General features: G+C 37.8%; 2 protein-coding genes across 5 annotated transcripts in view; both read left to right on the forward strand.

Moving 5' to 3' along the window:
• Positions 1 to 11,354, forward strand: part of LOC141439626 (alpha-tocopherol transfer protein-like) — a 26,713-nt gene extending 15,359 nt beyond the window's left edge. For all 3 annotated transcript variants that reach the window (XM_074103939.1, XM_074103938.1, XM_074103937.1), the window contains exons 4-7: positions 3,831 to 4,080; positions 4,257 to 4,367; positions 7,501 to 7,637; positions 8,312 to 11,354. In XM_074103939.1, coding sequence (XP_073960040.1) covers positions 3,831 to 4,080; positions 4,257 to 4,367; positions 7,501 to 7,637; positions 8,312 to 8,441 — 628 coding nt within the window. In that variant the 3' untranslated portion in view covers positions 8,442 to 11,354. The remainder of the gene's footprint in view (positions 1 to 3,830; positions 4,081 to 4,256; positions 4,368 to 7,500; positions 7,638 to 8,311) is intronic.
• Positions 11,355 to 12,040: 686 nt separating this feature from the next.
• LOC141439627 (clavesin-1-like) lies at positions 12,041 to 22,688 on the forward strand. Of its 2 annotated transcripts, XM_074103940.1 has the most exons (7): positions 12,041 to 12,198; positions 13,446 to 13,534; positions 15,415 to 15,574; positions 17,801 to 18,050; positions 19,235 to 19,345; positions 21,057 to 21,193; positions 21,601 to 22,688. In XM_074103940.1, exons 1-7 carry the CDS (start codon positions 12,173 to 12,175, stop codon positions 21,737 to 21,739), a joined length of 912 nt encoding a protein of 303 aa, XP_073960041.1. In that variant the 5' UTR covers positions 12,041 to 12,172; the 3' UTR covers positions 21,740 to 22,688. The 2 variants fall into 2 exon arrangements, with proteins under 2 accessions (XP_073960041.1, XP_073960042.1); XM_074103941.1 differs by lacking the exons at positions 12,041 to 12,198; positions 13,446 to 13,534; positions 15,415 to 15,574 and adding an exon at positions 15,648 to 16,908.
• The last annotated feature ends 554 nt before the right edge of the window (positions 22,689 to 23,242 follow it).

The following is a 23,242-nucleotide window of genomic DNA, read 5'->3' on the forward strand; positions in this document are numbered from 1 at the left end:
TTGGCATGCGCCATTTTTTTAAATAAAAACAAGTAGTTAATATCCAATAACCAAACCTCATTATTTAAGGTAACCTTGTTTTATTTAATTCCAGAACAATACAGGTTCAACTATAAAAAAGGTATATTAGGTACAATAAATTAAATAAACTAAACTATAATAAATCTAAAAATGGACCCTGCGGCATGGTACCAAAGATGCTGGCAGCATTTCCCCGCTGGATCGCAAGACTGATGCGTGAGCGAGAAACTGCCAGCTCTTCGGTCTCCTGTGGTATCTCTGAGTCTCTTTGATAAGATCTTTGAAGAGATCAGAGCGCAGGCCCCAGACCAAGGTCTCGACGCCGAAAGGTACAAAATCATATTCGGCACCGAGACCACTGTATTTTCCTGCTTTGGCAGTTTCCGCCATTTCTGCTGCTGCTGCTGCCCTTATTGATGTTCGGTGGAGATGAGACGGCCAGTGTGTCAACACAAGTTGCATCCCATACTAGCACACGTCCCATACTCCACGGAATCAGCGACATTCCGTCCGGTCTCTTGCCGTCATTTCTAGATATGCCTGTTGGCTCTAAATAGCCGGCACATTGACCGTAGCAAGAGACCGACGGATAATATCATTAAGGGCACATGTCTTGAGAAACGACCCGCACTTCTCTGGCAGGAAAGACCTTGATGCCAAGCCGGTCCACGTCGTTTCCGCAGGACACCGATGTGGGGCGCAGACCGGGACCCCGAGGCGTAGGCATACCGACAGTCGCAGGGTATTGGTTCTAGGAAGGTGCCCATGTTTCGGGAGGGGAGCGCGTGGAGCCAATAACCAGCTTCTCTTGTGCCTGCAGCTAATAATCTGGCTCGTCCAGCAGTGCAGGATTCGCGGAGTAGTGATTCTTGGATAATTTAGATATAGTGTCGTCCCAGCTCCGTTGCGATTTTGGATTTTCCGGAAAATTTGACTGGGGCAAGCAATTGACCAAGCGTTTTTGGCGTCTTCCAAGTCCGAGATCTCATAGTTTGTGCGTAGGATTTTGCCTATGAGACTGATCGAGCTATGGACTGACGACAAAAAGGCTGTAACGCGACATCCGAAATTTTGCGGATCCCTAAACCACCGTACCGAATGGGGAGGGATCCTTGGGTCCACGACTGCTCGCTAAGTTGACAATTAAGGATAGCTTCCAAATTAGTTTTGATCAGATTATCCATTTTGATATTTCCAGAGAGGGGAGCAGCGTAGCACGTAAGTTAATTTAGGAACGAAAAGGCAAAATTTAATGACAGACAATGCGTAATGTGGGCTAATTTCAAGAAGGCGATGAGAAAGATTTTCGAATTTAGATTTGCAATTTTGAATATATCCGGCAAAGCTGTCTTCAAAAATGGGGGATCCTAGGAGGCAAAGCGTATTCTTATCAAGTATTTTAATGTTTGGTGCAAGTTGGTTGAATTTTAGTTTCAGGTTGTCGACATTTGTGTTGGAATTTGGAATATATAGTTCACATTTGTTGAAATTAAGTTCAAGACCAATAGATTTGAATTTGTCAATTATTAAAGAAAGGTCGGATAGTACAGAGTCTGCATTACCTCCTAAGGTCCCGTCATCCAAATACCATACATTAATTTTGATGTCAAATTTGAATTATTGGATTTATTGCCAAGCTGAAAATTGCAGGCCCCAGGGGATCACCTTGCTGACAGCCGACTTCGGATGACAACTCGTTTGAACGGTACATCAACTTCGTTGGATCTGCATAGCAGTGAAGGAGATAATTGTAAATTTCGGGAATGTTCGATTTAATTTCGGAGAGCAAGGCGTCCCTATTTACCGAATTGAAGGCGTTTTTACATCAATTTTGAGCAACACTTCACACTGACCGTCACTAAGGTAGTAGGTCCGAAGGGCATGTACAGCGGCCTCGCAGCCTCCTTGGACTCCGAATCCTAACTGAACCGGTTCAAACAGTTTTTTGTATTTTGGTAAGACGTATCGAACTGCAATTTTAGAGGCCAGTCGACGAAGTGTTGCGCCCACAGCGATAGGCCTTACTCCTCCGTTTTCTTCGTTAATGCGATTAGATTTGCGCCATATAACACGGGTATGATATCTGGTGGATGTTGCCCAAGTACATGAAATTTATTAAGTTGGTGATACAGGAAATGAGTCGTTCACCTGCGTCTCCCACGGATGGGGACGTCAGGTCTTTTAAATGTTGAGGAGTAAGGCCATCTAACCCCGCTGCAGAGCCTGTTTTAAATGAATGAATAGCGCTTACAACATCGGTGTTTTTGGTCTGTAGGCACGACTGGGTTGCTGTAGGTGGGTCCAAAAAGTAGGGAGTTGCTGGGCCGGGTGGGTGCTTGGTTTGTAGGGCCGAAAGGGTGTCAGGGTTATCTGGCGATAGCACGTCACTAGAAAAAAGAAGGCGGGCGGCGCCTTTTAGATCTCCGTCACCAATTTTGTTTTCAATGGATTTGATGCGATTGTGGGTTGATGTCTGCCGAGCATGTGTAATCGGAGGGATGAACTGAGTGAGCAGTTATTCTAATTTTTTGCGTTAAAGATAGGTTCTGATCATCGTTTTTAGCGTGAAGGATAACGAAAGGAAAAAAGAAGAGATTATGCCAGTCTTTTGGCGAGTTTGATTCATAGCATTTTTGTATAAGGTCGGCGAGGTGAGTTGCGACGGAGATTCTGGCCCCGCGGGGAATTCGTTTTACCACCTGAACGTTGTTTTTTAAAAGGCTAAGATGGATTTGAATCGGATGGGTAGAATGTAAGGGCAGTGAATTACTTAAGTATAGAGGGGAGGCGTCTTGACTGAGGCAGGTGCGATGAGATTTGGCCTTGTGAATGTTTAAGCCTCTACTGGTTTGAAAAGATTTTGAACATAAGTGGCATGGGTGGTTATTTGTTAATGTGCTATTACCAGATTGGGTCGCGGCCTGCATAAAAAAAAATATTCAATTAAAACTTACCTACAACAACAATAACCAATATAAAATTAAAAGAAGAATTAAATGTGGAACACAGGTATGGTATGGTAAAAAAGGGCACCAAAAATTAAGTTAACACGCTTAGAAACACCTTGTTTTTATTAACGATTTAATACTTAAATCGCATTATTTCCCAACATCTGCAAGGTCACCGACTCACTTCCTGCATCTTGCAGACTTGCAGTGTATAATTTCATGCACCGTTGAATCTGGCACTGATTAAGGATAAACAGTAAACGATAGTCATGTTGTAGGCTATACTTACTTATATTTAACCCCCGATGCAAAATAGATGGACCGATTTCGATGTATTTTTTTATGTGAAATCGAGTTTCCTATATACGCAGGTTGTTAGCTGTTATTGAACCTTGAAATGACAATGTCGAAGGTTTTCAAATTTTCTATTTTTTTTCCCTCTAATGGCTTGACGCATTTTTACTTAACAACACTATAGGTACTACTATACTTTGTTTCTACGGCAGGGGAAAAAACCAACATTAAAGAAGTATATATTTTGTCCGATGCACTTTTTTATCATTTGCTCTTCGTGCAAACTTTCAAAGTACGGCCTGTTAGTGGTCACTCAAGACATGCTCAAGACAATAAAACGTGTTGTGTCATGTTTTAGAATGACGTTGAGAGATACATGCGAAAGGTTGTTTGTGGGTTGGCCATAGTAGGAAGGATTTTCGCCTGCCGTAGAAACAGAGTATAAGTATATTTAATCATTTAATAAACAAAAAATCAAAATAAAAAAGTATTTAAAAAAAAACACTTGGTATATTACGCATAATTAGTCTATAATAGATACTAATAACAACCATTGCTTTCTTTCAGAAACATAGGCCACGTCAAGGCATCTGGCAACAGGGACCTGTGGCTGTGGCAACTCAATGACCCAGGGCTGGAGAAATTTGACTACCTACAGGACGCACGATTATTCTTCCTTACCTCGGACGCCTGGTTATTAGAAGCAGATCACCTGGCAGACTGTGATATTGTCGTATTGGATACAAAGGACATCACGCTGAGGATATTGACGAAGTTGAATATATCGGTGGCGCGGAAACTAGGAAAATATCAGGAGGTGAGAGATTTTTGGTATCCTTTCCTGTTCTGTGTTCTCTGAATCCATTAATTGTTCAGGAATTGTTATAAAACAAACCTAACCTAACCTACAGGTTTAAAGGATGACTATTTAAAAAAATTACGATTTCGGCGGAAAAATATATGAGTAAAAAAATATTTATGTAAACATTACAGGAAGCAATGCCGATACGATTGAAGCAAATCCACATATACAACGCGCCAGGTTTTATCGACAAAATATTCTCGGTAATGAAACAATTTTTGCACAAGGACATGGCTGAAATGGTAAGCATTTTATACCTACCTAGTACCTAAACATACATTTTCATTTTTTTCACTTCTCTCTTACCAACTGTTCTCTTTCAATTTCCTCCAACGTTGTGCCGTCATTAGCTTTCCGCATCCATTTTTTCCTTCCTTGTACATAATATAGATTAAAGATTGTAATACCTATAAATAGTGTTATAGTATACACTGGATCACAGCATAATCCAGAATATTTTAGCGGATAGTTAGGCAAAATTGAACAACCCACCCACCATACACCAATGTAGATTATTTTTAGGTTTTTAATTAGGTAATGCGGACTAATGTTTCCGTATGTACATTGGACGATGTATTGTAAGTTTACCGCATCGAAGGCTTATCTAAATTTTGAATCAAAAAATCATTAAAAAAATGTTATAACAAAAATAGAACCGACTGCAAAAAAACATGAAAATAATTTTCTACCAGTCTGAAGTCGGTGCCTCAGCGGACCTATAATCGTCTACCTCACCTACAACTATACTAAGTAGTATATTGGGCTTCAATCACTCCTGCTGGCTCGTGCTTAGGCACCGACTTCAGACTGGTAGAAAATTATTTTCATGCTCGGTTTTTGTTATAATTTTTTTTTCACGCTTTTTACTGTAAAAGATCTAAGATAGGTACAATAGTTTAATGTCAACTGCTTTTTACGAAAAATTGCTTTTTCCGATGCAGAGACGTTCATTATTGATGAGTCCTGGTGCTTCATCACCCTTTCCATTTCACATGAGCTTTAATTGCTTAGCAACTGCGTTAAAGTAATTGAAATTCAACCCGTGAAGTGAAGTACTTGTTATTGAGAAGTCGCTCCATTGGTTAAATTTGGTCTTCATCATCAGTTCCACTTCACCAAATGATGATTTTCAAGAGCAAATGCACGAGTTACTCCTAAATATATCGAAATTACCATAGATGCTCCTACAATATTTGTTGAGTTCCCTCGATTTCCTTATAATTCAATCATCAGGTCCTGATTTGGTGCTTTGGGACCTAATTGAACACATTCCCAGACGAACGCAAAAAAAATTCAAATCGGTTCATAAATGACGGAGTCTCCTCCTTTTTTAAGTTGGTTAAAAAAACTCTTACTGGTTGTTCATACGTTAACTCAAAATTTGCTTGTGTATTCTGCTTTTATTTTAAAACACCTTGTATAGGTAGAAAGTATTAAAAAAGATGTAGAAATATATCCAATACCTAAATGGATTCAAATAATAGTTCAACAAGTATAAACGTTTTAAAAAGTCATACCAATGCGATCGAAAGATCTGTCATTTGATGTAGATACCTAATAGACGTACCTACCTAATCTATAAATAAAAACAAATACTAAAAACAGAATAAAATGCAACAAACGTGATTTTTTGCAGTTTTTGCTCGATATTAGTCACTTAAAATAAATTAAAATAAAATAAATATTAAAGGGGGGCTCCCATACAACAAACGTGTTTTTTCTAATGTCTAATGTTGTATAGATAATGGTACGGAACCCTTCGTGCGCGAGTCCCACTCGCACTTGGCAGGTTTTTTTTATTTAGTTGACAAAAGAAAAAATATGTGTCCAATAGTTTTTATAAGCTAACTATTTATTTTTACTAGCTGTTGTCCGCAATTTTGTCTGCCTCCCGCGAGAACTATATCCATGTTAAAACAGATTAAAAGCTGATTATTTCAATAAAAAATACACGTACATTTCATTAATTAACTACTAAATCCTTAATTAATAGGATTGTTGCAGTCAATGTTTATAATATTACTTGATTATTTAGAATGAATAGATATAATAATTATAATTTTAATATTTTACTCTGAGTAGGTAGTTAATACGAGTACAATTTTTATTTAAGGAGATAGGTTTAACCATCGCATAAAGATACGCTTAATCTTGTTGTGTTTGCTATTTACAATTTCTTGCACAGTTTCAAATGGAAATTTATTAAGTACTAGAGTTTACCCGTGGCTTCGCACGCGTAAACTATTAAATAGTTACAACTGAAATTCCGGGATTTTATAAAGTTCCTGTGGGAAATCCCAAAATTTATATCGTAATCTTCATTCGGGTGTAGTGTTGAGAACAACTATCCCGTGGGAATATTGGAATAAAAGTAGCCTATGTGTTATTTCAGACATCCAGCTATCTACATACCAAATTTCATGACTCTAAACCCAGTGTAATCTGGCGCGCAGCAATGAATGGGCAAAGAGCTTTACAGACTGTAATGCAGGACAATGAATAGATATCTTTTCCCTCTTTGGCAACACTGGCATAGATAATAGATCGCTCGTTTTTGGATCGAAATTCGAACTTGTGATTTTATTTTACTTAATATACAAAACCCAATATCATATTTTCTCAAGTTTTTCGCGATTCCCAAGGTCAAAGAATCGAATTGCTTTAAAATTCCAGAGAAATAATGCGTTGTTTGGGAGAAACGTGTCAAAATGGTGTTGTAGAGCGCCATCCTGTTCTGTCTTGTTTTTTGTCCCGTTCTGGCGGTTCACTTTTATATTATAGATGCAAGGCAGAGTGGACGTCAATTTGATGTCAATACTCTCTGGCCAAAAACATTATGACGACGATTCGATTTGTAGCATTCGAACATGGCGGATGTAGACGATATCTAATTTTGTATTTCTGCTTCTTTGGCTAGTTGAAGTATAATTTTGATAGTGTATTATGCGACGATTAACCTTAACAGTGAACAGTGATCACAAAATTCTATATTGCTCTCGTGTCTGACATTTTTTAATGCGCAAGTGGTCTCGGCGTGGTTTCTGGAATTTTGCTATCAAGTTGCAAAAACTACAATCACCGTACAACATGCATAAGAAGAATATTATTTATCTTTAATTTAACTGACATTGGCCCAAGCCTTATGGCCGCCATTAAGAGGAATAAATAAATAAACATTATGACATCTGGGTATAACATAGGTTGGCAAGTTAGATAGATTTCGCAAGGATTTCGATCAATGAAAGAACTTTTAAAATCGGTTCAGCAGTTCCAGTGATTATCGCTACGTGCAAACAGACAAACAGTTTGTAAGCTCTTTACTAAAATAGCACACAGATGATACGAAATAAACCGGCTTATCTCTTATTATTTCAGATCCATTTCCATTTACCAAACTCCGACACCCTGTACAAGTATATAAGTAAGGATGACCTGCCCTCCGACTTCGGTGGAAACCTTCCTAGCATGAGTGAACACATGGAGAGGGTTCTCAAAGTTTTGTATAAACATAGGTAAGTTATTGATGGATCTTAATTAATGTATTATATACTCGTAAGTAGGTAAATACGTTGCGTTCTGAGTCCTAGTTTTTTTTAACCCCCTAGAAGTATAGCCCTAGAAGTGTGTCACTAGTTTTGGTGATTTGGATATTATTTCAACATTAATGAAAAATATATTCAATAAACAATTTGTACTTTATAAAGTACATTCGGTCGTCCTTCTTAGTGTTAATTGGTTCTTTATAAAGTACGCGAGGACTCACGAGGGTATGTTAACAGTAATTTTATGGAGAGCGCCTCTGAAATATATATAATGAATACTGTGCCCTTAGTGTAAGTATTCGGTTACAAAATACGTCTCGATCGCGTTCGCGTTAAAATCTCAATTTGTATGCAAACACGAACAGCGCCTCTAGCGTTTGCGATGATCGTGTTTGTATACAAATTGAGATTTTAACGCGAACGCGATCGAGACGTATTTTGTAACCGAAAACTTACACTAAGGGCACTGAAATCGTTGGCCACGTCGCGTCGCCTGTAGTCGTTCATAGCAGTCGTCACTGTTCACAGCCTGCCAGCAGGAACTCGACATACAATAGTAACATTTTACTATGAAATTGATTAATCTTGTCCCCCTCGGCCGCTCTCGTGTTGATATTAACAATTGATCTTGTTCTGTGTTGCAGGGAAACTTTGTTGAACGACAATTTGTGGACGGCTCCTGAGAAAAAATCTAAGAAGAAATCAAAAAATGCTTCAGCTGTAGTCACTCAAAGTACTGACGAGATGTCCTTCCGCTCTCTTGCCATAGATTAAAAGACTTACTTAATAACAATATAATTTTATAAGTGAATGAAATGGAGAATTTCACTGCTTTCACAATGGTTTTAAAAACAGCTAAAGATATTCTTACCGACTGTTAATGATGGAACTTAGAAAATATCACATTTCGTAGGATTATCATATATGTATATCGATTTCATAGAATGTTTCTTGAACTTTTTGAATTCCGTAGCCAAAATGGCAAAAATCTATCCTACCCTAGGAATATTTTGATTAAAATGAAAAAAGAAGTTCTAAAGTCCTAAAAATTATGCCTCCCTCAGAACCCTTCGTAAAGATATGCGTTTCGTCGACTATTTTACTCGGTTCCATTTTCAGCGATCCATTAGGTACTGAAAAATCTTTGGCTGCAGTATTATATGTAGGTTAAACGTAGGTGTTTAGTTTTATGGGTACATGGTACCAGTTTTGGTCGATAAACTTTTAGAAGTATTTATAACTAAGCAGGGTAGTTTAGGTATTTTTATGATCTTACCATTCCTTGTAGGTTTCCATAGCATAGAGTAAAATAGATGAAAGAACTAAATATTTCCTTATAAAATATGCCTAATCATTTTCAGATATTTTGCGTCAAAAGAAACATGAACTTTATTACTTTAATAATAAAGTACATGTGCCGATATTTTTGACCACCTAGGCCGCTCCGAAATATCTGATGGCGACTGTACAATTTGATAAATAATTGCGTGACGTCGAGGGTTGAGGCGATTCTACGAGTAAGTTAATAAGTATTGTATTTCTAAAAATGTACACGCATTTAAGTAGGATAGCGCTGCAAAAGTTATTATGTAGGCGCGAAGTTTGAGTATTTTTTGCCTATAATTACAGGGAAGAATTTTTTGATATATATTTTTGAGTTCCAGCGCTTGAAAAGTTCGTTCAAAACTAAAACATAGCTCAAAGCCTTAATAAAATATTGTCTCTACACCGAACGTTCTAACCCAGAGTTCGTGTAATAAAACCGATTAGAGCCGAATCGTCTCGTAATGATTTGCTTTCATTAATGTAAAAGTTTAAAAAAGATATAAGTTGAACTCTCGTTTCTGGTGTACTAGATCGTTCAAAGGAATCTCTCTATGAAGGAAGCAATGAAGGAAGAAATATCTTTATGGGATACCTGTTTGTCCTGAAACCTAATAATTTCATAAAGAGTTATTGTATTGTGCAATAAATACAACTAAAACTGTAAGAGTAGGTAACCGCTGGCTGCACGATTTTTTTTTTAACAGGTGTGTGTGTGTGCATACGCATTCGCGCACGCGCGTGTGTTTTTGTTATAAAGTTTTTTTTTTGTTAGCCAAACATAAAAAAGAAAGTTTAAAGATACTGTTGCTCTTTTGTTCTGTGAAACAAAACGTCATTTATTTTTAATAATAATTTATGTCGTCATCAACACGCGTATGTATAATAAATATAATAATAATAATAATTTATGTTGTCATCAACACGCGTATATGATGCCCAATGGGTCTTCTCAATCTCTATCCTGTATTTTTTAGTTATTACATTACCTACTACCGAATGAGACAAAGTTGTAATTTAAGGGTGGGCCGATATTTGTATAATTTTACCGTATACATCGTAGGTTCTCTATCTCGTAATGCTGTTGTAATGATATTTAGTTTTGGCGCGAAGAGATACCCATAACTCGATACGAATACGCATAATCTCAATGCACTAAAATATGTATATGGATCTCTCCCAATCTTGCCCCCTGTACCACAAAAGTTACAAGTTCTAACAATTCTATAAAATTGTAGTTTCTCTTAGTAAAATGTTACAATTTTGTAGAATTGTAGCACTTGTAACTTTTGTGGTACAGGGGCTTGGTCTTGGGTGAAGACCAAAAAGTTGCACACCGTTAAAGCTGCGTTAGCACGTAGTTTTAATTTCCATTAACTTTTTCCACTGTGACACGAAAATTAATCATACATTTGTATGGATACAAAACTACATGCTAAAACTACGTGCTAACGCAACTTTAACGGTGTGCAACTTTTTGGTCTTCACCCTCTTTGCGATTCGATTCGGCTTTCCAAACTCAAGTCAATAAATTATATGAAGTATGTATTATATATAATTATATAAGAGTAGCTGTTTTTGTAGGCCTCAATAGCCATCTTTTGTAATCTACAGTCATAGACGAAGAATCTAAATCTGTTTCGTGCATGATGTTTGTTAGTCTCTCGGTAGGTATACATATGTTTATAATATAGTTTATAGTAATTATTGTGATGTTAGTAGATACTTAATAGTGTTGCAAAATGCATAAATATAAATATGTGATTATTGTAGGTAAGTATCTATTGATAGTGCCGGAGAGAGTGTTCAAGAATATGCTATTTACGTAAATCAGAACAATAAAATCAATAATCCACTAATTTTCTCTATCACACTTCTCCATTTTTGTATTTATTTTTACGGTTGATGATAGAGTTCGAACCCCGATCCTAGCCTTGCCTTATTTTCCGAGCGATGGTTATAGTCTAGTGGATTATTAGTTAGGGTAGGTACCTAGTTAAGTCCTTTGCTAAACGACAGGCGAGACGTGCCGTTTGCTTGACGTTTTTGATGATTATGAATTATCATAATGTCATATCATAATGTTGAGAACCATAAACAATTACTTTGCTCACCAACCTTACCTTAAGGTCACGGGTGAACAAAGTATTGTATAACGTTCATTGATATGGATCTCCGCAAAAAGACGCCTAAATTAATAAATTATAATGTTAAGACATCGTCAAGTGAACCGTACCGCGGCTGGGTGTGGCACAACCTTAAAACTGGCCAATATTTTTTTAAATTTCTGAGATTTTGTCTGCATAGCAAAAATGCCCCATTTTCTAAGTAACTTAAGATGAACATTAAAAAAATTAAATTGTGTATTATGTTTTATTTGCTTTATAGGGACCCTAGAAACCACCTAGTCACCTAAAAGAAGAACTACTATGACGCATTGTAGATAGATAGAACTGGTGATGTTATTGAAATTTCTCAATACGGAATTCAACTGAAAACTTCTGCAATATACCCAGTATACACCAAACAAATACATTCGCTTATCTGTCAATCTTGAAAGGTCGTTCACATTACAAGCTTGGTACAGTCACCACGTGTGGATAGATATTTGATACGACTATTTCTAGGGCCTGTGGCGGATATTAATGCAGGTATAGAGGTACAGTCAAGTGCAAAAAAAATATCTATTCGAACCACTCAAAAATAATGTTACCACGGCGTCAAAACGTGAGAATAAGAATATGTGGTACATATTTTTGAACGGTTACATAAGTCCTTATTTTTGCACTCGATTGTACCTATAAAACCATTTTAAATTCATCACTGTCCTTCAATCCATTCCAAAACAGAGAACAGGTAAGAAGATACCTGAACAAAATTCACTAATAAGTACCTACCTAAATAATACGGTACGCTTCAAAGTGTGTCCAGGCCACTTTTACAACAAAAACATGAACATGAAATGCATACGATTAGATTCTAGTGGAGGGAAATACTTTAAAATAAATGTCTTCCTACTTAATTGACCGGCTTTGATAAGGTATTGATAACGCGATACTTGGTACTAATCATGGCGTGTACGCGCCACTCATACGTAGTGCTGTATCTGTCGCGATATTCGCTAGACGCCTCCCGTTTTTAATTGAGCCGCCTTGAACAAACCTAACGTCCAGTTAGACTTAATGCTCGCAAACGTTCGACCAAATTGGTAAATTATTTTGTTTGTTTCGTTTTGGTGCTATAAGTACGGCTTTGATAAGTTTCGTACAGGGTTTGTTTTAAATGTGAAACGGGTGAATGATTACGTATGTAAACAGGAAATAATGATTCGTTTTATCTGTTCATTATAAATAAGTACAAAAAAGACCTAACGTTAATTAGCAACAGTAATTATCGTTACCTTTACATACAAATTATAAGATTGAACGATTGACAATGTTTCGAAGTTTGAAATTAAGAAGTGATTAGTGATGGTGGCAGTTATTAACTTCATTTATCATCAACGTATTTCAGTGTCTCGAACGCATATAAGCGTTTTGCACTATCACAATGCTTTGAACAATACAGGGAGTTTTTAGTTCTTATAACGTCGATGTCTTACTACGAAAGAACTACGAATTTTGGGCTCTAGCACTGCGGTTCTCCGTAATATTTTCCCAGAAAGGCCTCATGAAGTCTAATTATCGAAGCGCACCGAAGACCACGACTGGGTCAGAGGGGCTACTAAGATATTCGGAAATCGAAGTTCGTGTCGTACCTCTCGTTTTAAATAATGTAAGCGGCAGCGGGAAGGCAAGACACGAATTTTGCACTTCGTAGTAAAGTAACCCTTTCGTAGGCCCTACGAAATGTAAAATTCGATCTTGGTATCTTGCTTGCCGTCCTGCTCACGCTAATATTATTTAATACGAGAGTGAGAGGGACGGTACGATGCGATACGAACTTTCCGATTTCGTAGTAGCCCCCCAGGAGTGTAAAGAATGAAGAAGAAGAAGATTAGGTACTAATAAATACTAACAACTATAAACGCCTTATGCGTTTAGTGTGATGGATTAAAGTTAGGTAAATATATACGTACGTACTCGTATTTGAGCGTCTGAGAAAAGTCCGGCAGAAGTTGAATTAACCAGCAGTACAGGTGTCAAGATGAAACGGGCTTACATTACTTATTGATATTTCTAAAACAATATTTTTTTAAGTAGTGTCAAAACTAACAACCGTTCACAAACCAACATTAATATCACAAAATTATAAATACAAGATAAAAAACAACAAAAATACGTGATTACGTATATACCATGATTCTCGGATGTGACGATATGTAAAAATTTGTCAATAAAAACAATACCTACCTACCGACTTCTTTAAATGTCACAGGAGTTGTCGTAAAATGACTATTATAATATTATTTATAAATTATAATACTGAGTTTTCATGAGCTTAATAAATTTTTAGCACCATGACAGACGAAAAAAGTATCGAAGATCTCATGGGGAGATTAAAGGAATGGGTGACTCAAGAACCTCATATACCTAAAGATATGGGTAAGTTGCGCTGATTTATATTGAATAACAAAAAACTATGAAATGCTATTTCACGATCACTAAAACTTAGGTACTTATAAGTACCTACTACTTATGATAATGATCATTGGAAAAAAATTGAAGAAAAGTTATGCTAATGGTTGTACTTACAGTCAACGACAAAGAGATCGCTACGGCCAAAGTTGTAAAAATATGTACACGCGGCTTTATTCACTTAACATTAAGGTATAGATTTGATGAAATAAATAAATGAAAAAAAAAATAACATGGCCAACAGCGTTTTCGGCAGTTTCATCATCATCATCCCAGCCTATATACGTCCCACTGCAGGGCACAGGTCTCCTCTCGGAATGAGAGGGCTTGGGCAGTAGTTCCCACGCGGGCCCAGTGCGGATTGGGAACTTCACACACACCGTTGAATTGCTTCGCAGGTTGGTTTCCTCACGATGTTTTCCTTCACCGTAAAGCTCGTGGTAACTTTTAAATGTAATTCCGCACATGAATTTCGAAAAACTCAGAGGCGCGAGCCGGGGTTTGAACCCACGATCCTCTGCTTGAGAGGCCATAGGTCAAACCACTCGACCACCACGGCTCCCATCAATTTTGGCAGTTTACGAAAAGATAACTTTTAAAATAAAGTTTACGGGTTTTCTCGGTCCTCAAGGTACACACATTTTTGTAACTTTGCCAGTATCGATCGATATCTTTGTCGTTGACTATACACGTACAAGTTTCGATTTATCTGCTACTAAGTACCATCTGTGCTTCAACAGTTATGTTTTTTATGACACGTCATATACACAAAAGATACCCCTAGAAGTCGAAGTGTATCAGTCTCCTAAGATTACGATAAGATGCAAGACGTCATAGAGCCATTCTATAATTTATTATACGGAAAAAGAACTTGCGAATTGATAACAAATACCTAATGCAAAGTTTGTGAAAATTCTCATAAATGTAATATAGAAATATCAGATTGTAATGATATCTTTTCTTTTGACATTATAATACATAGATGCAGTTTAGTTTGCAAAGTACCTACCGATGATGCCGCGACAAATAAACAATGTCCGGGTTTTGTTCGCTTCCTAGGCTAATCTTATTGTGAAATTCTTTGTTTATGAAAAAAAAAATACGCCATCTGGGTTAGCACGTATATAAAATCTCTCTCACGTTATTGACACGTGATCACCAACAATTCGATGATCAACCTTGCTCGATGACCTCCGCCTGTCTGTTAAAGTAATTTTATTTATAAGCAACAATCAAAGCAGTGGGTTAGTGCGGGATCTCTTCCTCCTAAAAATCCAAAGCGATTTTGTCGGCTGGAAAAGTCATGGCATCAGTTATCTGGGGTGCGAAGGGAGCAATAGTGGTTGACTATCTTCAAAACGGTGCCACTGTAAACTCTGACTATTATTGCAAATTTTTACGTCAATTTCGCGAGGTTCTGAAGGTCAAAAGACCAGGAATTTTGACAAAGAAAGTTCTCTTTCACCAGGACTATGCACGTGTTCACACCTTACTAAAATCAATGGCGGAAATAGACAAATGTGGATTTAAATTATTGCTTCATCTAGCCTATTCGCCTGATTTAGCACCATAGGACTTTCTCCATTCCCCAATTATAAAAAAAATATATGGGTGATATAAAATTTTTGAGCAACAGCGAGGTCCAAGCTCTGGTGAACACCTGTTTTGAAGGTCTGGAAGAAAGTTTCTTATAAAGTGGTTTAATGGTTTTAGAATCTAGATGGATAATTGAATTGAGCTTTTATTTTTGTACTCAGATTGCGAACTTTTCAATCACCCCTCGTAGCGTCAATACAAAGCGTACTTTAGCGTCAAACAATTACTGTGAAATCAACTTTAATTTTCAGATGACAAACTTCTAAGGAGATTCCTGCATTGTTCTTACTACGACATTGAAAAGGCACAGAATGTTATTGAATCTTTCTCGAGTTTGAGAGCGACATCACCAGAGCTTTTCAACGACCGAGATCCACTTTCGAAACAAATACAAAACACTCTTAAAATCGTGTAAGTATTTTTGGGCTAATATTATCTTAATCATTAAATCTGGAACGCCTACATAACGAACACAGGTAGCCTTATTGTCTAACGCAGTCGGAATAATAATCTCTTTCATCACTTCTCTCTGTTACACAATTAGTAGAGGTTAGAAAGAGATGGTGAATGCGATTGCGAGCGATCAGGCGTTAGGCGGTTATCACACAGCTACCGCAGTCCACTGCAGTGTATCAACGGTGCTACGGTTTTCACTTTCAAGTTTTGATATGTATGCAAAACCCTTTAGAACCATCTCGTAGACAGATTTGGTAACTAGCTACAAAACGGGAATTAGTAGCTAGTTACCAAATGGAACAATTTTCCATCTCGTAGCAAGATTTGATAGCTAGCTATGAAATGAAAATCGTGCTTTCGAGTCGGGAATATTTTTCCCATTTCGAAGCTAGTTACCAAATCTGGCTACGAGATAGGTCTAAAAGATTCTCATTATGAAGCCAGCTTCAAATCGGGATTAATTTTTTTTTTCATTTCGAAACCAGCCATGAAATCTGGCTACGAGATAGGACTAAAGTATTCCCATTTTGTAGCCAGCTTCGAATCGGGATAAAAATTTTCCCATTTTGAAGCTAGCTTACAAATCTATAGTATGACAAACATACGTAATTAAACTATCTTCCATAAAACACGAAGTCATGATCGTAAAGCAGCAACTGAACATATTTCAGTAAATAAAGATTCCGGATAAGAGTATTCATATGTCTAATCTATCACGTAGTAGAGTAGGTACATATAAGTATATGGTTGTGATTATACAACAGAAATAAACACTTGTTTCGCGTCCGGGTGTTACATATAAACAAACAAAAAAAAGTACGGCAAACCTTGGTTTATCGGTGATACTTAAGTAATTCGGTGATACTGCATTATTAGGTATCTTATATACGTTGAGCTCACAATAATAGTAAAATGCAAGCAATTAAATCGCTGCCAACCCGATTGCAAGCATCAAAACTGACAGTTGCCATCGATTTTATAGCTTGCATTTCCTGGTAGTTACGTAGTGTCGGAACGAATATTGATTCCTATGTCTATGTACATAACGTAGGACAGCCCAGGTTCGCAATTATGTCAATTCTTATGTCCGACAAAGTCTCATGGATGATAATAAAGAGATATAGTGATGTACAATTATGCTCAAGCATATTACTTTTAACTTTAAGATATCTATGTAACGCTACCAGCACCACAAATGCACCCGAGAGCCACATGGTGGTAGGATCCTCTCAGCATTAGACGGGTACACGTGTTGCCATGAGCAAGATACAGAACAGCCGCTTAGTGAGGTAAATTCATGTAAGATATTTCTTTTAAACCAAGGCTGGCAATGACCTTTACTTTGTTACATATTTACTTTAGATTATTAAGTAATAAGTTCCCAATCCGCACTGGGCCCGCGTAAGTTCCCAATCTGCACTGGGCCCGCGTGGGAACTATGGCCCAAGCCCTCTTGTTCTGAGAGGAGGCCTGTACCCAGCAGTGGGACGTATATAGGCTGGGATGATGATTAAATAATTAAACTTGTTTTATCAGGAAAATGTCAAAGCCTTTTTTATCCGAAACGCGAGGAGGTATCCAGATCACGCTAAAATTAATATGAAATACTCAGGTTTGCTACCACTTGGAACAGTGAAATAAATTAAACTTTTAAGACAACGCAATCAAAAATACAGTCGTTAAAAAATATACATACTCGTATGAATAATGAATATGAAATGTCATAAATTAGACACGAATTGCCTTACTTATAGGGATACTTTCTGTTGTCTCAGGAATTTTAAATTTTGCGTGAAGGTGAATCTCATAGCACAAACGATAAAGGATTTGGCACACTGGATGCGTCCTGTCGACAATGTTGTCCATACATAATGCGGGCAGCGTTCACTTTGACCTGACCGCAGACCGCAGGACGCATCCAGTGTGCCAAATCCTTAAGAAAACTGAAATGTTAATAAGTAAAATATCAACTGGTACTCTGATCGTCCATGTCCAACCCTTTGGTATTTTCAGTTTAAATCTCTTGCAAACTTACATAAAACTCAGACACGCTAAGTCCTCTTTCTGATTTATGCCACAAAATAACACAAATTTGACTGCTAATAGAGATTTTATAGGCATCTTTATTTCAGTACAAAACTATTATTTACGCTATATTTATCTCTTTACTTTTTTTTTCAGAAATCTAGCCCGTATCAAGGCATCAGGGAACAGACTCTTGTGGTTGTCGCAAATAAACGACCCAGGCTTACGAAACTTCGACCATCTTCAACTTATACGTCTCTTCTTACTTGTCATGGACGCCTGGATTCTGGACGAAGAAGGCCTGGTGGATGCCGACGTGATCATTATTGACGCGAAGGATATATCATTGAGGATGTTGACCAAAATGAACATTTCCGTGGCGAGGAAAATGGCCAAATATCAAGAGGTGAGAGCAGGGGTGGCAGGGGTAAACTCAAACCTGTTAGGGGTAATTATAATTGTTCGAGCTTTTATTCCATTTGATTTTTGTGGGCACATTTTTGTTGACATGGTAGAAGATTCTCTGCTACACTTTCCAGGTTATCTAGGAGAAGTATAGGACGCCCAAAAATAATCGAAAATGTCATCCATTTATCCATTGACAAAAAAAAACCGTGAAAATGAGGCGGTCGAAACGCTGAAATTATGACCAGGCTGGTGGACTTTATTGTCAGAGTTTTTTTCGTAAGCGAAATGATGCGGGTGATAATAATTTACCAGGCCACACATTGTCACATAAACAACCGTCTCAATTACTCAGCCATTCTGTTTTGCTTCATTAGGTATGGTCTACCGTTTCGATAAATATACTATTCCGGGTAGACGTCTTATTTCCTACTATGGCAGCGGTTATGGTGGAGACAAATTAAGAGTTTATGCAAGTAAAACCTGATGAGTTGAAGAGCTAAGTGATTGTCAGTGTTGCTGACATCGGCACCGGCCCAGAAGAATCTAAAAGGCAGAAGAAAGAAATTTGTAACGTGTCGTTTATTTTCCCGGCTGTCTCACTATTCGTAGTATTCGTGTCTGAAACAGTTCAAGGCACAAATAAGTGCCTGGAAACTAAATTAAGGAGAAAAATCTTAATAAATACACCAGCGATCGCAACGCTCCTATAATAAATCCTCTTTTTTTTTATATAGCCTATATAGTGTCCCACTGCTGGGCAAAGGCCTCCCCTTTCTCCTTCCACTCGTCTCTGGCTTCGGCAAAATGTTGCCAGTCCGGCTGGAATCGCTCCAAATCGTCCCGCCACCTTCTTTTAGGCCTGCCTCTGCTCCAGAGCCCGCCGCTTGGAAGCCAATCAGTGATGATTTTGGCCCAACGATCCGGATGCATCCGGCAGACATGTCCTGCCCGGTCCCTCTTTAGTTTGGCGGTTTTTGTCCCCACATCAACAAATCGGGTTTTTGAGCGCAGGTCAGTGTTCCTTATTCTATCGGCTCTTCGAACACCTAGGATACTGCGCTCCATAGCCCGCTGGCAAACCTTGAGTTTGGACTTCTGGGCCTCAGTCAAAGACCAGGTCTGAGCACCGTAGGTTAGGATACAATCCTCTTATTAAGATTTAATTTATTTTGACAATTTCAGGAAGCGATGCCGATAAGATTGAAGCAAATGCATGTATACAACTCGCCAACTTATATGGACAAAATATTTTCAGTCATGAAACAATTTCTGAAACACGATATTTCTGATATGGTAAGCATAACATATTTTGCAACTTTCAGTACGGACCAATAGATACCTACATAAGGATGAAGAAGACATCCCCCCACCCTGGATGTCCGTTGGTAAAAATGGAGATGGTATTATTTCATTACTCGTAGCAGTCGGCCATTAATTGTTGAGTAGTTTCTACAAGCGTTTCACCAGTATTGAACAAATAATGTAACGGTTTTCATAAAACAATATAGTGTGCTTGCAAATTAAATTCCCTAAAATTTCATGTTAATTGTGAATCTTATTTCTTCAGTATATGTCACAGGAAACCAATAGTTTGATGCGCTGGTAGAAGAACTACTCTGTTGTGACATCCATTACCAGCTCTACACTGTGTACATAGAGTGACTCCGTTGGAACGGAATCAAGTATCTAGTATCTGCCTAATGTAAAAACAGAGTTATTATGTCTTCTATATTAATATCAAAGGTCACATTTAATTCGTACATTCGACTCTAAAACAGCTGCGTCACCATCATTATCTAACAATCCGTTTCCAAACTTGAATGAAGGTTAGGTAATTAATTAGGTAACCATTTGACGTTTCAAACTTGTAAACATCCTTACTAATAACATAAATTTATGTGAAAGTATCTGTCTCTCTGTATCCTATCTTCATGTTTAGATTGCCGAATCCTTTACCTTATCGGGACCTCGGGAGTGACATGAAATAATTTTTATCCGGCAAAATTGCGCAGATCCCGCGGGATAGCGATAAACGAATTATGTATCACACATACTTAGCTGTTGTCTGTGGTGCTCGATTTTTAACCGAGAAGCAAAAAAAATTTTTAAATTTCTCTTCTAGCTTTTCTCATTGGCTGTACTTTTTGTTGACTGTACTTGCATTGTCACTCAAACTACATTTGCATGTCAAATTTCAAGTCGATGTCATTAACGGTTGAAGAGTTCCGTCCTGTGGAGACGTTCCTTGCCGTACTACCCTACCAGGATGTCGCTACCAGATTATTGTATTGTCACGCAATTTACATATGTATACCAAATTTCAAGTCAATCCAACTACTGGAAGTTGGTCGAATTTAATGCGAGATTTGATTACAGACAGACAGACAACGGGACAGGTGAAACTAAAAAGGAGCTCGCTATTTAATTGTAGTTTTAGTCCTATGGATATTTCAACATATTTAATTTGTCAAACAATAAATATAAAGTATTACATTAAGCCCACAAAAAATAAAACTAAACAAAATAAAATTAACCTAAACCTATAACATAACCTACAAACTAAGACCTAAACTACAACCTAAAAACCACCATTCCGCGTCGTACCCGGCTCAAAGGTGCCCATAATGCCAGCCGCATGTCCCCGCTGTATGGCTGCTGAACCAGGTACGACCCGGAGCGGGGGTCGCAACCCCTGTCCCGTAGCCTACGGCCCAGCTAACACACCAAAGACTTCGCTTCAGCCCCCCAATGGATATTTTGTATTATCTTAATATTTCTTATTTCAGTATTATTATAATTATAGTTTGCAAATAAGGTTAATATTTAATAGAAGCTTGTAAAAATAGTTCTTATTTTTATTATGAGAGGGAGGTAAACGAGCAACCGGGTCATGTGATCGTAAATTATCACCACCGTTCATGAGAATCATCTACTCAAGGAGAGTCAGTTCCGTTGCCGGCCGTTTATGAAAGTATAAATTCAGTGCATTTCGTTGTAATTTCAGATCCATTTCCATCTACCGAACTCCGATACTCTGTACAAGCATGTGAGCAGAGACGAGCTACCTTCAGACTTTGGCGGAATCCTCCCTAGCATGAAAGAACAAACGGAGAAGATCCTCGAAGTTACGTACAAGCACAGGTGAGCAAATAATGATCCTGCTTTTCTCACTTACTCCTACAGAGGGCGATTCTGGATTCCGCGCTCCTGCACGCCATGCAGTATCACACTCATTTACCGACCTTGGGCTTCATGACAAGAAAATTAGTACGGGCAATGACTCATTTACCGACCACGGGTTTCATGACAAGCACATTAAGGTCGAAAGGATTTATTTGGGGGGTTGCAACCAAGGTAGTCTGCATGATTTGACACTGTTTACGAGCAAGTGTGATGAAAAACATATTCCTCGCCACGCATCCTTGTAAATATCTGGTGAAAACGCAGTCTGAAATAAAATGATAGGTATTTTCTTAGTAGGAATCATCGCTAAAACCCAAAGACTAATATTGGCTTTAAATCATAATTTTCGTTTGGTTGCGTTACAGGGAGTCCTTGCTAAACGACAGCCTATGGAAAGCTCCTGAGAAGAAATCCAACAAGACCGCCAAAAAACTTACTTCTTCTGTCCTCGGCCTCCAGTCTCTCCGACAACAGAAGAAGTTACTTTCCGCTCTCTTTCAATAGACTAACTGCTTGTTTCATCGTTCTCTTGTTAAGTTCCTTTTTCCACCACACACGCCCACAGTCACACCTGATAGTAAGTGGTGTGGGCTAAGATAGACCGCGCTTGCCTAATAAATTCTCATTCACGCTAGATTTGAAGACGGCCAGATTGTAGCGATCAGGGAACACAGACGCAGGACTCTCCACTCCTGAGCTCTCAGGATAATAAAGTCAACATTACAGTGGCCGTGGTCACGAGTAGACTGAAGTCTGGGGTGTCAAGTCTGCCTAGCAGCGCGAGTCCTTCGAACTACCCGCACTTGTACTCGTGTTATTCGTGTGTGTTAGCGTGATAAGTCCTGTGCGTGGTATTTTGACCATGAGTGAAAATCACGAAAGTTTAAGACGTTATTTCATGAATTGAACAAAGTATTTATTGTATGTGATGCCAGGAACTTGAAAGACGTGATGAAATACAGGGTCAAAGGCTGTTTAAATGTTACCTATTATAAGTAATTTCCTTGCATTTCTTTATGCTAGTAAATTGTGATAAAATGTTAATGGTTTTTGTACCATCCGTGTGCCTATTTGTCAAGTTTTACTACTGGGAAGTAAATCAAAACATACGTTACGGTATAGTTTTTTATTGAGGATATTATATTAGACATGTTTCTGTACTTGCTCGATTTTTTAGTGTGTATTATTCAGTTTTCATAGTAATAAAAATAAGGTAGAGCCTGGCCAAGCTAAGTCTGCAACGGAATTATTTGGCAACACTGTATTTTAACGTTAAATCACGTACATAATATGCGTTACATTTGCAGTGTTACCATATTATTCTCTGCAGAGTTAGCTTGGCCAGGCTCTAAGATGTATCCTAGACTGTATTTTCCTAAAGAATATTTTTATATAATAAGATTAATAAGTAACTATGAGCAGTATCAATTATTAAATTACGATGTGACACGGCCATTTATGTTATGATTTCATATGTACCTATCAATCCATACTTCCATACTATCCATACTATACTATTACTATATATTACTATATTTACTATATTTACTATATGTCCTACTAATATTATAAATGTGAAAGTTTGTGAGTGAGTGAGTGAGTATGTTTGTTACTTTTTCACGCTTAAACGGCTGGACGGATTTGGATGAAATTTGGTGGAAAGTTAGTTTATAAACCTGGATTAAAACATAGGATACTTTTTATCCGATATTCCCACGGGATAGGGATAAAATCTCGAAATAACAGCCGCTAGGCTTAGAGTCATGAAATTTAGTATGTAGGTAGTTGGACGTCTGGAATAAAACAAGGTGACTTTTTGACCCGATATTCCCACGGGATACCTAGGGATAAAATCTTAAAATAACAACTGCTGGGCTTTGAGCCATGAAATTTAGTGTGTAGGTAGCTGAACCTCTGGAATAAACACATAGGCTACTTTTTATTCCGATATTCCCACGGGATAGGGATAAAATCTCGAAATAACAACCGCTGGGTTTAAAGTCATGA

Source organism: Choristoneura fumiferana, chromosome 21, assembly GCF_025370935.1.
Source record: "Choristoneura fumiferana chromosome 21, NRCan_CFum_1, whole genome shotgun sequence".
Classification (NCBI taxonomy): Eukaryota; Metazoa; Arthropoda; class Insecta; order Lepidoptera; family Tortricidae; genus Choristoneura; species Choristoneura fumiferana.